At 46.6% G+C, this 18,302-nt stretch overlaps 1 protein-coding gene across 1 annotated transcript in view; it reads right to left on the bottom strand.

The window, feature by feature from the left end:
- RBMS2 (RNA binding motif single stranded interacting protein 2) overlaps positions 1 to 18,302 on the bottom strand; it is a 77,744-nt gene that overhangs the window by 22,026 nt on the left and 37,416 nt on the right. The window contains exon 2 of the mRNA XM_053375039.1: positions 3,064 to 3,254. Within this exon, the coding sequence (XP_053231014.1) occupies positions 3,064 to 3,254 (191 nt within the window). The remainder of the gene's footprint in view (positions 1 to 3,063; positions 3,255 to 18,302) is intronic.

The following is an 18,302-nucleotide window of genomic DNA, read 5'->3' as shown; positions in this document are numbered from 1 at the left end:
ACTCTAGCCTATTTCAGTCTTCTCCAGGCAAGGAGAAGTGGGATCGGGCAAGCTATGGCAGAGAACATAAATACACAGGCGTCTCTATGTCAATACATAACTGTAGTGCTCTCTGGGTGAATGCGCACACTAGTAGGCCCCCTAATTGCCACCGCCTCCCAAAACCCCTTGCAATAATCTTTACTTGGGGTACAGCTATCTTCACATGGCCACTCATGAGATCAGGGGTAAGCCAAAGAAATGACATTTCTTGTCATTCAGAGTTAGGGTATTAGACAGACTACTGCTGAGCCCCCAAAACAGGATGGCAAAGCTGGAACAACTGGAACTGCTGTAGCTGTTATTGGGCTTATTTATGAAAGTGAGGAGGAATTAAAGAACCTTTTAATGAGGGTGAAAGAGGAGAGCGCAAAATATGGTCTGAAGCTCCAAGTCAAAAAAGCAAACATCATGGCCACTGGTCCCATCACCTCCTGGCAAATAGAAGGGGAAGAAATGGAGGCAGTGAGAGATTTTACTTTCTTGGGCTCCATGATCACTGCAGATGGTGACAGCAGCCACGAAATTAAAAGATGCCTGCTTCTTGGGAGAAAAGCAATGACAGGCCTAGACAGCATCTTAAAAAGCAGAGACATCACCTTGCCAACAAAGGTCCGTATAGTTAAAGCTATGGTTTTCCCAGTAGTGATGTATGGAAGTGAGAGCTGGACCATAAAGAAGGCTGATCGCCGAAGAATTGATGCTTTTGAATTATGGTGCTGGAGGAGACTCTTGAGAGTTCCATGGACTGCAAGAAGATCAAACCTCTCCATTCTGAAGGAAATCAGCCCTGAGTGCTCACTGGAAGGACAGATCCTGAAGCTGAGGCTCCAATACTTTGGCCACCTCATGAGAAGAGAAGACTCCCTGGAAAAGACCCTGATGTTGGGAAAGATGGAGGGCACAAGGAGAAGGGGACGACAGAGGACGAGATGGTTGGGCAGTGTTCTGGAAGCTACCAGCATGAGTTTGACCAAACTGCGGGAGGCAGTGGAAGACAGGAGTGCCTGGCGTGGTCTGGTCCAGGGGGTCACGAAGAGTCGGACTAAACAACAACATGTCCTTGGAGCATTGGTGATGGGTAACAAGATTGCCCGAAGGTCACCACTGGCAGGCAGGCGTCCCATCTGGCAGGGCCCCAAAAAAGATTTCAAGGAAGGGGCCGGCCCCCCTCAAAATTCCCTGGCAGCCATGTGCGCACTCCAAGAGGTGTGCTTGTGTCACACCGCAAACCACGGGGCATGTGCACAACACATCAGCGGGGTGTGCTGACGTCTTGAGTGCAACCCCCTCCCCGCAGCGTCTGCACGCAGCCTGCTGACGTCGCACAGCCCCGGCTCCCTCAATCGCTGGGGCAAGGAGGTGCGCTCACCAGGAGGCATGTTATGCCACAAGGGTTGCAGGGTCTCAAATATGGGTTGCTTCCAGACAACCTGCTTATGGAGCATTCATCCTGATTTGCTTGCATAGAGTTTGCTGGGAGGCTATGTGACACTGCATCAAGTAATTGCTATAGTGCACTTTCCAGTGGGTTATCCTGGCATTTTCCTTTCCACAGTAAATCTGATTTTGGGGTGGTGGGGGCAAGGGAGTGGCTTTGTTATAAAGGTAAAGGGACACCTGACCGTTAGGCCCTGTCACGGACGACTCTGGGGTTGCGACGCTCATCTCACTCTATAGGCCGAGGAAGCCGGCGTTTGTCCGCAGGCAGCTTCCAGGTCATGTGGCCAGCATGACTAAGCTGTTTCTGGCGAACCAGAACAGTTTACCTTCCCACCGGAGCGGTACCTATTTATCTACTTGCACTTGACGTGCTTTTGAACTGCTAGGTGGGCAGGAGCTGGAACCGAACAATGGGCGCTCACCCTGTTGCGGGGATTCGAACCACCAACCTTCTGATTGGCAAGCCCTAGGCCCTGTGGTTTAGACCACAGCGCCACCCGCATCCTAAATAAATATATAACCATACTGTAGTTAAAACAGCTTGTTGTGCATGGAGGTGCTCCCCTTCACGATGGGTTGGTGGGGACTGTAAAGCCTGGACTGGAGGTCAGGATACAGATTCCATTCTGCCCGTTTGCCTTCCTCACATTTAAGGACTGGGCCTCATTGGAAAGGTGCAAACGGCACGGCCGAAAGCAGTTTGTGCTTCTTCTAGCCCCATGACCTCTCCACATGGAGCGCCTTCAATGGGCCAGGAGGCTCCAGTTTAGTTGAAGGGAGGGGCGAGGCAAAGGTGTAGAGAGTCAGGAGGGAAAATAAACCAGAAGAGAAAACGCACACAAAAAGGCAACGGGAGATCTGTAGGCAGCAGCAGAATTGCTCTAATTCTCTGTTTGCTCTAATAAGCAAGCATGACCTGGATCTGGCCTGCCCTGACCTACTGTAACTAAGGCTTCCTTACTGATTTAGCGGATTTCCCTATAGCAACCTCCTTTGGCCACAACCAACCCCCAACCCCTAAGTCTCGATCCTTTTGATCCTTTCTCCTCCTAATCCACACAGAATCATAGAATTGAAGAACTGGAAGGGACCCTGAGGATGATCTAGTCCGATCTCCTGTAATGCAGGAAAATGCAGCTGCCCCATGCAATCTTGGCGTTATCAGCACCACGCTCTAACCAGCTGAGCTATCCAGCATGCTGTCAGTTGCAGTGATATTACTGGATCTCTTGTCGTTGTTGCTTCCCCTAAAATCCCTCCTGTTGGCCCATGAGGTCCCGCTGGATCTAACTTAGTAGCCCCCACCCCTTTTAAGCATAGGAGGAATCTCTGAAAGCTCTTTACTGTCTTGCAGGGAATACATTTTGGGCGGCTTAAATGCTAATGCCTCCATTTGAGAACCCTGACCTTAGAGGGGCTGATGAAAGCATCTTCTCTAAGACTGGGGTTTTCACTCGGGGTGGGGAGGAGGGGTTGCCATGGAGACGGTTGGGAGGGCAATAAATTATTGACCCGGTTCTTTTCAGCTTCCGTTTACAGCATGACACCGCCCTCCCGGGTCTCTTCGTCCCAGTAACTTACGGTTGGCACAGCTTGACAAGGTCCTGGTCTGTGGTACCCGGGTGCAGGCCCCGGATGTAGAGATTTGTTTTGCTCAGCTGGTCCCCTCCGCCGCCTCCGCCGCCTGGCCCGCTGCTGCTGCTGCTGCTGTTGTTGTTGCTGCTGCCACTGGGACTTGGGGGTGCCATCTGCTGGGCCACTGAGACATAAGGCTGGAGGGCAAAGGAAGAGAACAAAATGAGGGTCTGGGACTGCAGGAAGGTGCAGACGAATTGCGGGGAAAGGTCAAAAAGATTTAGGGCAGCATATAGAAAACTTGCTAATAGGACTAGACTTCCAAGGGCATGGAAGGAGCAACGTGGAACCCAAATCGCCCCCACTCAGCTCTTTCTTTCACTTCCTCCTAAACTTTCTAGGATATATTAAAAAAGCGAGCTGCAACTGTGAGATCCATGTGCAGAATGCCTTGCAGAGAGAGGGAGCTGGTAGAAGACAGAAGGCTCAATTGTCTCCTTTTTGCATAAGCTCTCTGAGGTGCAGCCAGTCTTGGACAACATCAGATAAAGAGGCTTTTGGGACAAAGATGACAGGGCTAACCAGCATTTCCTCTCTTCTTCCACCCCTGCTTTAAAATCAACCAACCGACATGCATTTGTGAGATCAGGGCGGCCTATGCCAAGTTTGCTTCAGGGAGCTTTGAGTCCTTCTCCCTCATACCACCCTTCCTGGCCAAAAGAGGTCCCTGATCAATTGCCTTCAGTCCCCTGATGGGGAGAAGTAAGGAGGTTTCCTCATCCAGGATGATCAGAAGTTCCACCCTCCCAATGGATCTTAACCCCTGGATGCAACAAAAGCCCCCCAACACTGCCACCATCAGAGAAGAGAGCACAAAAAGGAAGGGGAAGATGCCCCTCTACTATTGGCCAAGCCATCTTTGATGTCACAATCACGCCAGTCAACAAGCAAATTTAGTTGGAACATTCTCATCTCGGGGGGTTTGTAGACAATCCTTTTCTTTAACTAACAAAAGACTTTCTCAGTGCCCTGAAAAACAATATATTTTTATTACTATTGCTACAAAAATCTTATACTTCTTTTAGTTAGCACGTCCATTCTTAATGGTGATTGCTATGTACAGGATTGTTCCCTGATACCAAAGGTGCTTCCAGATGGGTTTTTATTGTGAGATGGGTACTCCTCAGGGAAGCAAATTTTTCACAGCATCCACACATCATTGACATCAAAATGCCAGCCTATATTTCCCCCATTTAATCCAGATTTACCCCTTTGAGGAAAACACTGATAAAGTTTATTTTTTAAATTGCTCACTGTATCTGAATGTCCCATTTACAAAATTCAGCATAAGCCACACATCCCCTCCTGCCCATACCATTTTGATCTTTTCTTAAAAAAAAAAGCTCTTCTGCTACACTGTTCCAGCCCCTTAAAAAAAAAAAAAAGAATGTGTTATGATGCTTTTGGCAGTAAACTGGGGTTCACACAAGTGAATTCAACACTCATTTCCTCTTGCCAGTCAATCCTAGGAACTGTACTTCTATGAAATAGGGTTTCGGACAACAGTATTCTCAGAACACCACCAAACAACAATTTCCAGGATCCTTTAGGGAAAGCTAAGATAGTTAAAGTTGCATGGAAACCGAGGTATGTTTGGAATGAAGATATGCCCTTATGCCTTTTGAATAAAATCTTTTCAAAAAATAATTCGGAAAGTCCCTTGAAGACTAAAGTTGCCAAATGGCCAGGGGGGAAAAACTGGCTTGGCCTGTTCCCTGCACCTTTAGCAGAAGCTTGTTCTTCAGAAATAAGCAGCTGCTTCTTTTTACAGGACGGTGATAAACATTATAACCTGCCAATGTCTGCAGATCAAGCTGCTGTTAATGATACAAAAGCAGGGTCTGGTATATACCTTGGCAACCTTATCCATATCCTTCCATATTTCATTTCCTTTTTCCATGCGTGAGGAGCAACTAAGTATTATTTTTTCTATCTTTCCGAGCTTGCTACAGCAGCTCAACTCTCTTCGCAGAGATCCTTGTGGCGTCTCAGAACATTACCCGTTCCTCAGGCTGCTGTCAAGGTCTTGTGACTGCAGGAGGAGGGGAAGGAGTCTAAAATACTGGGTTGTTGAGCATTCAAAGTCATTTCTCTGCTCCGGGGCATGTGTGGGGCTAGACAAGATGCACATGTGTTTGGCTGCGCATGGAGACGCTCCGTTCCCATCATTCATTTGCTAAGTGCTGCTGAAGTCACCGAGTCTGCCCTGCCCACTGGGACAATTCTGGGTGGGGTATTCATATTGCAAAACTGCTATGCTATCCAGCAGGCCTGCTGAACGCTCGAGAGAGGCCTAAGCTGGGATCGGAAAGGAACAGACAGAGGAGCATCAGCAAAGTCAGAGTGGAGGGAAAACCCACATGCAAGGACAGCAGGGGCAATGCAAAAGAACATTGTAGGCTCTTTTTAATTCACTGCTACACCCTGATTACATTGAATTCACTAGCAAGGACCAGAACCAACCCCCACTGTTTGTTAACCATCCACGAAAAGGATAGAAAAATGTGCTTTTATCACTTTTAAACACCCTTATTATTGAGGCACGTTTGCGACTAACTTTTCAAGCGATAGTCCTCAAGAAATAAGTCCCACAGCAAAACACTTTACTCCCGCGCTGTTTGCCCCACCATATCAGCGCAGGATGGATGAGTTAAACAAATGCGATTTTGGTCCATGCTGTAATTACCAAGAAAAACATATCAATTTGAACAACTGATTTAAAACGTGTTTTTTTCCTATTGTGCAAGTTATACTACCTGAACAAGGCTATGTATATTACCATAATAATTACTATACGACTACCATGATAATTAAAATGAATTGGTTTAACACAGAATAAAACCTTTATATAATCTAGGTGCATAAACTAACACCTTTGGACATATTGATTGATTGATTGATTGATTGATTGCTTAGAGACAATATGAGCAAGGGTGAAAATGAATGGATTTTTGTTTACCTGTCTCTAGGGCAGCCAGATGCAAAAGCTGATAGGCTTCCTTCACCTTTAATAGCTGTCATGTACGCTGCAACTGTGGAAGCTCCCCTCTTCTGAACAATGAATCTGGCCATCATACACATGGGTTTGGTTTTTAAAGGCAGACTTGCGGTGCAATTCTAGCACACACGCATGCACGCCCTCCATGTTGATGTGGCTGGGGCTGGACGGCGCATAGTTGCCTCTCTGCTGACCTCCCCTGTGGTGGTGATGTCAGTACCACCCAGATGGATAGAAAGCAGTAGCCAGCAGAAGGCCCCAATGTGCCTTTCAGGGTGGGGAATCCATGGAATCTAAAGCCATGGGAATCCCCCTGAGGGGCCTGATCTTCAGGACCGCTACCACCAGCCTGGAGCTGGCAAAGACTATCCTGACCAGCACAAGCCAGTAGGGCAGCAGACAGTGGATTCACTGTTCCACTCAAGCCTATCCCTCTGTTCTCTGCCCCAGTATGGATTGCTCTGTTTAACACGCTGGTTTATGTTAAAGTCAGATTTGATTTTAAATGAGGTTGCGATCACAAAGAGATTTTCAGGCTGCAATCCTATGGCCACCGACCTGGGAGAAAGCCCAGCTCAATTCAGTGGTACATATGTCTGAGTAGACATGAATAACAACAAACAAACAAACACACAAACAGCAGCAACAACAAAATTATTTATTCCCCAGCCACTCTGGGCAGCTCCCAACAGAATATTAAAAACATGATAAAATATCAAACATTGAAAACTTCCCTAAACAGAGCTGCCTTCAGATGTCTTCGAAAAGTCAGATAGTTGTTTATTTCCTTGACATCTGATGGGAGGGTGTTCCACAGGGCGGGCACCACTACCGAGAAGGCCCTCTGCCTGGTTCCCTGTAACCTCACTTCTCGCAGTGAGGGAACTGCCAGATGGCCCTCGGAGCTGGACCTCAGTGTCCGGGCAGAACGATGGGGGTGGAGACGCTCCTTCAGGTATACAGGACCAAGGCCGTTTAGGGCTTTAAAGGTCAGCACCAACACTTTGAATTGTGCTCGGAAACGTACTGGGAGCCAGTGTAGGTTTTTCAAGACCAGTGTTAAATAGTCTCGGCGGCCGCCCCCAGTCACCAGTCTAGCTGCCGCATTTTGGATTAGTTGTAGTTTCCGGGTCACCTTCAAAGGTAGCCCCACATAGAGCACATTGCAGCAGTCCAAGCGAGAGATAACCAGAGCATGTATCACTCTGGCGAGACAGTCCGCGGGCAGGTAGGATCTCAGCCTGCGTACCAGATTATTAAATTATTAAATTAGTTTACCGTCCTGTATTGCCGGTGTTATATGGTATCGGCGGCCTCTCCCAGTGCAATGAATATGATTGCACTGTTAACACAACTGAGTGAAATGCCAACTTTAAACTGGGGTGGGGTGGGGTTTAAACCTCTCAGGTTTAGTTTTTAAAAATCTGATCACTGTAATTTTTAACAGATTTTTATCCACCTTGCTTCACTGAGGAGCACATTATTGTTCTTTCTCCCTGTTTTGATCCCAGGCACGATCTTCCATTGCCCCTGGCAATAGGTACCGGGTGATGGCATGACAGCAGGGAATCGCACAGCTATTTCTTCCCAGCAGAACAGGAGTTATATACTACTCCTGAACTATTCAAGCAGTCCAAGGAAAACAGCATGCAACTGCTGCTGGGTCATGCATCCATTGTACACCAAACTACCACTGGCCAAGCAAAAGCCTTAGAGCAGCAGGACTGCACAGCAGTTCCAGCAGCAATCTGTTATTGTGAATACATCCATAGATATGGGAGTTAAGGAGCACACCAAGTTAAGTAACTAACGTCATCAAAAGCAAGAGAAGATTGGGTCCTTGTGCCTTTAATGGCTGAGCAGAAGAGAGAATTTCAGCCGGTACAACTTTTCTTGCCCCAGAAGCACTCTGAATTGGCAAGCAAAACTTCCTGAAACTCCCTCTTCTGCAGTGAAGGTTTGATGCAATGTTCAGGTTCAGCGAGAGCTTGTTCCGAATACCTGTTATCATGTAGACTGGCAAGCAAGAGTGCTGGCAGTAACTTCATGTTGTATTTGCGGGCTTCCTGGAAGCACCTGTGATAGACGTGTAAGTTTTAGCTATTCTCTATTGCACCAGCCTAGGTAGTTGCAGGGGGCAATTCAACTGATCTGGCTGCAGGGCCAGTCTTGCGTCAAGGTTTGCGGGCTGCTTAGCCAAAATCAAAAGCAGAGGGCAAGGTCATTTTTTCCTGGCCCAGCCAACTTGCTTGCTTACTTATTTATAGCTTTGCGAATTAGGTGAACAGTTTGCTTTGCTGCTGGGCTTCCCCTCCCCCTCCCCAGCCAAAAATGGCCAAGGTGGCTTCGCTTTCTGGTTCCTCCACAGGATCTGATTGGTGCTGTGCTCGCTGTCCCAGAAGGCTGTGCCTAGCTCACAGAGATGTGAAAACAGAAGAGAGATGCATGCCTCGAATTTCTGGTTTGCAATACAACTTTTTTTAAAAAACAACACCTTCACCAATGTGGAATTGAGAGCTGCCCAGAGAAAACAATTGAGGAAGTCAACATTTTAGTGTGCCTGCAGATGGACAATGGGTACCCTCCCCAAAAAAGAACAGGCAGCAGCAAAAATGGGAGTCACTACTCTTTCATACTGGGATCTTAGTTTGTGTGGAGGAAAGGGTTTTATTTTATTTTTAGAAGTGTAATCAGGGGTCCCTTTACCTTTAACCTGTCTGCAAAAAGGTCAACTGAGCACAGTGCTTCTGCATGAAACTGAGGGCTTCGCCACACCTCCAACTGCCTTGCCACTTTCCTCAGGAAAACCTGAAGTTTACTGCTGAATCAGACCAAATGGCAACTGAGTTTTCCTTGAATTGCCATTTGTTCTGATTCAGTGGTAAAGCGTGTGTTTTCCAGGGGAAAGCTGTGGGGCAAATGCAAAACTGCTCGGATCCATGCTGAGAAAGCATGGGGCAAGCAGAAAACCTCTAGGACTCCTGGTTTCTAGGCATGGAACAAGCAGAAGTGTGAACGAGCCCTTAGACTGGGAAGGAAAACTGAGGGGACAATTGCTGCAAACTACAGGACATTTTAGACATTATGAATATTCAGTCGAATATAAATATCTAAAATAGATAAATATGGAGGATGTTTGACTTAAAAATCGAAACCAGCCTCAGTTCCAGCTCTGACCTGTAACATTAACTGTGGACTACACTGCAGAGCTGTTATAAACTACAGTGATACCTCAGGTTACATACGCTTCAGCTTACATACGCTTCAGGTTACAGACTCTGCTAACCCAGAAATAGTGCTTCAGGTTAAGAACTTTGTTTCAGGATAAGAACAGAAATCGTGCTCCAGCGGCGTGGCGGCAGCAGGAGGCCCCATTAGCTAAAGTGGTGCTTCAGGTTAAGAACAGTTTCAGGTTTAGAACGGACCTCCGGAACGAATTAAGTACTTAACCCGAGGTACCACTGTACTGTCTCTCAGCACAGCCCCACAACCAGCAATAGTGTAACAATAACAGTGGGCTACGCTGCAAGGTTGTTTGCAAGCTATTCTCTGAGCCCCTCAGCCCAACCCTCAAACTGCTGCCGAGGTATACCGTATTTCTCGTCCTATAGGTCGCACCAGCCCATAGGACGCACCTCATTTGGGGGGGGGGGATGAATAAAAAAAATTTATTTCCCTCCCCAGCCGCGGCTGGCGCCCCAAGCCTTGCGCACACCCACCCGAAGCACGGGGAGCCCTCCGGAGGGCGCCCCGTGCTTCAGGCTGCAGCCTGCCGCCCCAAGCCTCGCGCGCCCGGCAGGACCTCCCGCCAGGCGTGCGAGGCTTGAGGACACTCGCCCGAAGCACGGAGAGCCCTCCGGAGGGCGCCCCGTGCTTCGGGCTGCAGGCTGCTGCCCGCAAGCCTTGTGAGTCCGCGGGAACTCCCACCGGGCTCCCAAGGCTTGCGGATAGCTTCCTGAAGCCTCGAGAGCGAGAGGGGTCGGTGCGCACCGATGCCTCTCGCTCTCCAGGCTTCAGCGAAAGCCTGCATTCGTCCCATAGGACGCACACACATTTCCCCTTCATTTTTGGAGGGGGAAAAGTGCGTCCTATGAGGCGAAAAATACGGTAATAATAATTGTAGGTTTGTTGTAAGCCATTCTCTCCCCCTTAGGCTAATCCACACAGCCCTTTTGCCCCAACCTGCAATCTTCAGTGGACTACACTGCAGAGCTGTCACAAATCGCTCTCCTTGCCGTAGTCGCTAATGTGAAATATAGGGAATAACACTGCACGTGAATGTCATTTGGCAGGGCTGTTATTGAAACGCTTTGTTTAGTTTTTCAGCATTTAATTCCCACCCCCCACCCCAATGAAATAATACCTGGTTTCAAAAGAGAAATGCCCTATGCAATCACAAAGATAGTTCTGGGGCCTACAATTTTGCAAATTCAGAACTCTGGATACTTATTGTCTGTGCTTTGTTGGCAACCCCCATTTCACCTTCTGGCCTTCCAACCAGTCCCTCCATTTCTACTTCTGCTACAACAAAGCAGGCAACTTCAGTTTAGTTATGTACTCCTCTCCTAGGCCTAGGAAAATAATCTAAATAGGTCTGGGAGGCAGCAATAAAGAAATCTGACACAGTTGCTGGCTCCCACAGGGTCTGTGCTATTGGGCAATACCCTTCTGCAAATCAAAACGCGGCGTTACATCCCCACTTCCTCTAGTTTTATTGATAGGGAATATGTTGGTTCCTGTCAACCAGCAACTGTTCCACCACAAGGCCCTTTCCGTATCCAACTGATTTCAGCAACCATTGAGCAAATGCAACATAAAGACGTCACTTCGTCGTAGTGGGTGGATATGTGTTTACTTTAGTAAGTCCCAAACTGAGTGCCGGGCACGTAAGTGTGCCACAAAAAAATAAACAGAAATAAAATACTTAAAAAGACTCCTGTGAGCGCCCACCCACAGAGGAGGGCTGCCTGCTGCAATCGTGCATGGTTTATTTCTCTGCCATCAACTCCTTCCAATCAGTCTCTGTTGCAATGGGTAATTGTGCCCTAGCAGGTGTGATAGGAGTGTTCACCAACTCCCCATACAGAGACTCAGAATTAGCCCTCTATAGAAAGAGCTGCCTGTTGCTTCCTTGCGCAAATTAATGCTACAGGCTTGCTCGTCTCTTTTCAATAAGAAAGCATGCCCAGAAGAGTCACAGAGCACAGCACAGCGCATAGGGCTGCTCTGAGCAGAGGGGAGGATAACTCCCACCTTTTCACATTTTAACAGCAATTTGCAAACCACTCCCGAGAAGCAGTGGGCTGACATTTCATTTTCATTTTTCCAGGAATTAAAATGGAATGATATTCTTCTGTGGACAGCCCTGCAGGCTTGCTGGTATGAGGTCGATTTGGTTGAGACCTAACAATTGTCAAGTGCAACACAACCGGAAGTTTCCTGTGTCTTCACTTGATTTTTTATTTTGACATGGTCGCACTCACTCCAGTTCCCATTTTCACTTCGTGCACAAGGAACATCTGAGAATACAACTTGCTTGTTGTATTTTTAACACTTCTATAGTTTATTGTGGAGGGATAATGTGTGATTCATATGGGAGGGCAGAGTATTACTTTTCTGTTTTCTTTTGAATATCTGTCATCTGTGGAATATGTCAAGAATGATTGTTTGCTGTATTTATATTGCGGTGGTGGATGGCTTTAAACAATAACGTTTCATTCATTCAACTGTGAAGATATGTTGATACAGATCAACATCCAAAAGGGTTCTAAGAAACACCAGGCCCACAGAACTCATTCTTCAGCCGCAGGCCTCTAAACCAAGGCCCAGGGCCAGATTGAGACATACCGAGGCCTCATAGCATTACCAAAAAATTATTCTAACATCAAGGACAACAATGGAAATGTAAAATAAACTTTTCCTTCTGCAAATATACTGGCACAAAAAAACAACTAAAAACAAACTATCTAAATAAATCATATATTTTGCAACAAGCCTGTTTGCAGACGAAATATTGTCTCAGAACAACGTCTGTTTACTTTTTTTTTTAAGCAGTTGTGTCAAATTTGAAATTTAGTAGTTTTTTAGTATGCGTCGAGACTTGAGGCCCCCATGTATGGAGGCCATAAACTGTAGTTTACTGCAGACCCTCCTAGTGTCCCTGTTTTCCAGGGGCAGATTAAGAGAAGCTGTCCGGTTTCTGATTTGATCCCAGAATGTCCCACTTCTCCTTAGGACGTCCCTATTTTCATCAGAGAAATGCTGGAGGGTATGTGTCAGGGAACTGCCATCGGAGCCTAGAGTGGAGGTAAGGCTCCCTAACGATGCAGGAGAGGGGACCAGCAGGGAGAGAGAGCAAGCTTCCTTTGAGGAAGGAAATAGGAGGGACACCAGGAAGCAAGGGGAGACTGCGGAGAGAGGGCTCCGAGACTCTTCCACAGAGAGCAGCAGGGAGAGCCCAGGACCTCCGTCGGGCACGCCCACTCTGCGCAGGAGACTTCCGCGCAGAGAGGCTAGGCGGAGACTTGGGGTGAAGGAATTTTTATACTGGAAGAAGTTCAGAAAACGCCCACTGACGGATTCTGCCAGTGACTGACACAGCCATGGAGAAAGGGCTGTCCCGCCAGGGAAAGGTTTAGCCAGGCAACGTTGCCTAGAGCTGCAGCACCCTTTACGCACAAGCAACCCCCAATTCCCTTTACAGTATGGAATTATGCGACCCCCCGGACGAAGGATATAAGTGACTATACTACCTTTAGAAGACATCTGAAGGCAGTCCTGTATGGGGAAATATTTTTTAAAATGTTTTTATATACTGTATGTTGGAAGCCACCCAGAGTTGCTGGGGCAACCCAGTTAGATGGATAGGGTATAAATAATATTTTGATTATAATAACTATTATTACGGAATAGGACATCCCTATTGTCATCAGAGAAATGTTGGAGGGTATGGCATATATTTTGCAACAAGCCTGTTTTCATAAGAAATGTATCAGAACAATCATAGCTGTTTTAGAGTCTGCTTTCCTTTATTTTTTAAGCAGTTATGTCGAAATTGAAACTTGGTAGCTTTTTTAATACATGTTGAGACTCGAGGTCCCTCAGAAGTGGAAGCTATAAACTGTAGTTCACTGTGGTTGTTTGTAAAGCCAGCCCAGCCCAGGCCCCTGACCCGCAGCTGGTCCAGGGGTCAGCAAACGTTTTCAGCAGGGGGCCGGTCCACTGTCCCTCAGACCTTGTGGGGGGCCAGACTATATTTTTTTTTTGGGGGGGGGAGAAAGAACGAATTCCTATGCCCCACAAATAACCCATTTTAAATAAAAGCACACATTCTACTCATGTAAAAACATCAGTTAGGCCCCACAAATAACCCAGAGAAGCATTTTAAAGAAAAGCACACATTCTACTCATGTAAAAACACGCTGATTCCTGGACCGTCCGCGGGCCGGATTGAGAAGGCGATTGGGCCGGATCCGGCCCCCAGGCCTTAGTTTGCCTACCCATGAGTTAGCCCAACTGGAGGGCCACTCTGAGGCATGAAGGTCGCAAACCCGTCTCACCTCTGGGCTGGTAATTTGGGAGGTAGACAGGACTCCTCAGGTGGGCAGCTGTGGTACAGGAAGCTTCCACGTCTAAAATCTCTGCCCTAAGCCATCTGTCATATGCACATCAATGTCTTGCTCCCAGGGGGAACAGGAGAGCCAGCTTGGGCAACAGCCCGACAGAGCCCGGGCAAACTCACCACCATGCTACCTCTTCAGCCTCCTAGGCTGAGCCAGTCAGCCATTTTCCAAGGCAGGAAAAAATGAGTGGTTGCTAGGAGACACCATTGTATGCTTCTAACCAGACAGACCCGCTGGGAGGGCAAACGTGAGAAGGGCAGGAGGCCACAGACCTGGTCCCCTATTTTTACGCCAGGGGTTTATGGCCTTTGGGGGGGCCTGTGGGCACATTTGCAAACTGGAGAAATGGTCACAGGCACCCCACAATTACTGGCTACAATACAATGCTTTTTTCAAGCTTCGTTTCAACCCTGGGGGGGCACCAGGGAAAGTCTCTCTGGGCATGTTTTAGGGTACCCACAATTCTAGGGCAGCTCCTAGGCATGCTTATTTTAGATATTTATTTAGACCTATGGCCTGTCCTATATCCAGGCTCCAGGGTGACTTGGAACAATTGACATTCAAGGGACGTGTCTGCACCTAAAGGACTTGGAATCTAAACATAGCCAGTAAAAAGACTTGTAGGGCAACCAAGGAATTCTATATGCAACAGCATTATATAATATTCTCTCCTATTATATATATTTTCTCCTATTATTTGAACTAAATATTTAACACTTGAATTTTGTTTTTGCAAATTTACAAAAAACCATATATATATATATATATATATATATATATATATACATATATATATATACATATACATATATATATATATATATATATATATATATATATATATATATGGTTGTTGTTTTTTTGTGTTTATATATACACCCACCCACCCACCCACCCACCCACCTACACACACCATATTTTTTCATGTATAAGACTAGGTTTTTTCCCTAAAAAATAATGTCAAAAATTAGGGGGCATCTTATACACTGATATATCTCCCCCCATTTTCTTAAATCTGAGTCCCCAAAAATAGGGGGCGTCTTATACATGGGGGCATCTTATAGACTGAAAAATATGGTGTATGTATGTGTGTGTGAGAGAGAAGAGAAGGCTCCCTGGAAAAGACCCTGATGCTGGGAAAGATGGAGGGCACAAGGAGAAGGGGACGACAGAGGACAAGATGGTTGGACAGTGTTCTCGAAGCTACCAACATGAGTTTGACCGAACTGTGGGAGTTGACCAAACTGTGGGAGGCAGTGGAAGACAGGAGTGCCTGGCGTAATCTGGTCCATGGGGTCATGAAGAGTCGGACACGGCTAAACGACTAAACAACAACACACACACACACACACACATCAAAAATAAAAATAAAACCTATTGAGATACTGGGAAAATTGTACTGATTGAACAAGTGAAGGCCCAGGCTAAATGTGAGGTAATTTGAAGAAAGGCAGTTCCATAGGGAACCTGCTCTGTTTGCTCAGGTATACAAATGAAGCCTACTCAACTTCCATTGCCACCTCAAAATGAGGGTGAGAAGCTGCAGGATTTTCTCAGTGATGTGCCCTACTTCCCACTATGGAATTCTCTACCCCACGGAAGCCTGCGAAGGCAGCTCTATTTTAGAGTGAAGACAGACCTACAATAACTCCTAACAGTTTCCTTCCAGCTTCGCGACGGAACTGACAAACAGGTGGACACCTCTGAGTTGTGACATCTTGGGGCTCTCCAGACATCCTTTTTATTGTGCATTTGTTATTATTTGTGTTCATAACGGTATTGGGATAGTATTGCTTTCAATACTGTTTGTGTCTGCCAAAGTTTTGGGGCGGTCACACTGCTTCATTTCAAATCAGTGCATACCCCACATACCTTCTTCCGCTGAAACCCCCTAACTTTTCATGCCACAAATGGTCTGGGGTTTTTGTGTGTGTCATGGTAGCATCGGGGATTAGGATAACTCCACTGCTAATGCGCTATTATTGTGTGAAGAACATGTTGCAGAAGACACCAGCAATAAAACACACCAATCTGGAGAAGCCCAAAGTGTGGCTATCAAAAGCTTCTGTGCAACACAGCACAAGAATAATCAGGAAAAATATACAAGAGAAGCACTGCGAGAGAGGATCTGCAGGGTCAAGCAAGGTCAGGCAAAAACTCTTTGCACGACTCCTGCAAAGTTAAATAAAGTTTTGCAAGAGGTCGGCTTCAGTTAGATTAGTACTAACAAACAGAATAGAACACCAGGAAGAATCTCTCTTATCCAATTTACCGGTAATTAAAACATTGGCAAAGTTTTTTGCTTTTAAGGCACATTTAGGAATGAATGAATGCATGAAATACTTGACATACATTTACAGGCTACAGTATGAGGGATGAGCATGATGGGGAGGGATCTTTTAGGTGGCAGGAGAAGCCTTAACCTACCTACCTGTGATTGGGAAAAGCTGGCACATTTATATCACAGTTTTATACTGTTGATTACCAGGAGCATGTTTGAGGAGCATAATGTTGCTATGCTGAGGCCGTTTGTGGAGCTCCCCAAGGGCCAAGGCTCCTGAAAACAGCTGATTCCAAGTTCAACCCTTTCAGAATTCTGCCACTGGTATAATGAACTGCTGAACCGAATTCTGCATAAGGACCAAGGTAAGGGAGCCAACAGGGGACGCGGGTGGCGCTGTGGGTTAAACCACAGAGTCTAGGACTTGCCGATCAGAAGGTCAGCGGTTCGAATCCCTGCAACGGGGTGAGCTCCCGTTGCTCGGTCCCAGCTCCTGCCAACCTAGCAGTTCGAAAGCACGTCAAAGTGCGAGTACAGTGGTACCTCGGGTTAAGTACTTAATTCGTTCCAGAGGTCCCTTCTTAGCCTGAAACTGTTCTTAACTTGAAGCACCACACTTTAGCTAATGGGGCCTCCTGCTGTCGCCGCGCCGCCAGAGCACGATTTCTGTTCTAATCCTGAAGCAAAGTTCTTAACCCAAGGTACTACTTCTGGGTTAGCGGAGTCTGTAACCTGAAGCGTATGTAACCTGAAGCGTATGTAACCCGAGGTACCACTGTAGACAAATAGGTACCGCTCCGGCGGGAAGGTAAACCGCGTCTCCGTGTGCTGCTCTGGTCTGCCAGTAGTGGCTTAGTCATGCTGGCCACATGGCCCGGAAGCTGGACACCGGCTCCCTCGGCCAATAAAGCGAGATGAGCGCCGCAACCCCAGAGTCGGCCACGACTGGACCTAATGGTCAGGGGTCCCTTTACCTTTACCTAAGGGAGCCAGCAGGCCCAAGAACAGGCTACAGTTGCCATGATTCTCACTAGTCTATTGGCTTTGTGACATGATTACCAGCCTTTTTCTATAAAGCTCCCTGCCTTGTCCTCCAGTTCTGCTTGCTTATTTGGGCCAGAGGCCTGCCTAGAAAGCCTACGAAATGTGCAGTTTTGCAGCCACTATGCTTTCCAAACAGTGAGCTCACCTGTTTTCAAAGCTAACGGTGAAAACTGAGCTGTTCCCAGTGGATTGAGCCAGCAGTGAGGAAAGTAGTCTAACACGATAGATGGGTGAAGGGTGTCTGAAGAAATGCATAGAGTGGGATTGACTTACTAATGAAATTTGGAGTTGGGCCATTCCCAAAAGTGATGCTAAAAGCATCTTCGGGCCTCTCTTGAAACACTCTTCTGCATGTGTGAATGGCTTTAATGTGGCTTTAAACACATTAGGGTTTTTAAAAAAACTGGTTGAAGCTGGATTTCCAAATGCATAACAGGCCAGGCAAGCATCTCTGCATCTCTGTGAAAAGTGGAGCTCTTAGTGAATTGCCTTAATGATCTTGACCACAAGGCATCATGAGCTCAAGCAAGGGTGCCTCCTCTCCTGGGTAAGCTGTGGAATGGGAGATTGCAGGGCAAAAATTTGGAACCAGCATATAAAACCAATTCTGGCATGACTGCATTGCCTATCAATTAATTTCCAGGTTCAATTCAAAGTGCTGGTTTTGACCTACAAAGTCTTATGTGGCTCAGGATTCCAGAACCACATGGAATAAGGGAGGTGCGAAGAGTGGCAACACAAGAACAGGCCTTTTCAGTGGTGGCTCCCTGTTTGTGGAACGCTCTCCCCAGGGACTCATGGCCAACACTGGCTGCTTTTAAGCACCAGGCAAAAATATTTATTTTCAGCCAGGTTTTTGGCCCTTAACCTGGAGAGTTTTAAATACTGTGTCCTCCTTTAGTGGGTGGCATGTGTTAAACAGATTTTTATGTATATGATTTTCTTTTCTTTTCATTTTATATTTGTTTTCATTTTTCTATTATACTGTAGATTGCTTGGGGTTCACAAAAGCAACCAATAATTACAATAATAAATAAATTTATATGAAAAAGACATACTGGTGCATTAATGCATAATGTTTCCATCATTTGGGCAAACATATATGCCCTATTGGGTTGCATTGTGCAGGAGATGGTATTCTGCAGAATGTGCTCTTGTTTCAATGCAGAAGGGAAGTGAACAAAGGGAAGTGTTTTATTTGATGTGCTTTGTTTAATGTTTATGCCTATGTTTATACGTA

The sequence above is a fragment of the Podarcis raffonei genome, chromosome 2 (genome assembly GCF_027172205.1).
Source record: "Podarcis raffonei isolate rPodRaf1 chromosome 2, rPodRaf1.pri, whole genome shotgun sequence".
Classification (NCBI taxonomy): domain Eukaryota; kingdom Metazoa; phylum Chordata; class Lepidosauria; order Squamata; family Lacertidae; genus Podarcis; species Podarcis raffonei.
Note: the sequence above shows the minus strand (reverse complement) of the source record. Positions and strands in the feature narration are given on the sequence as shown.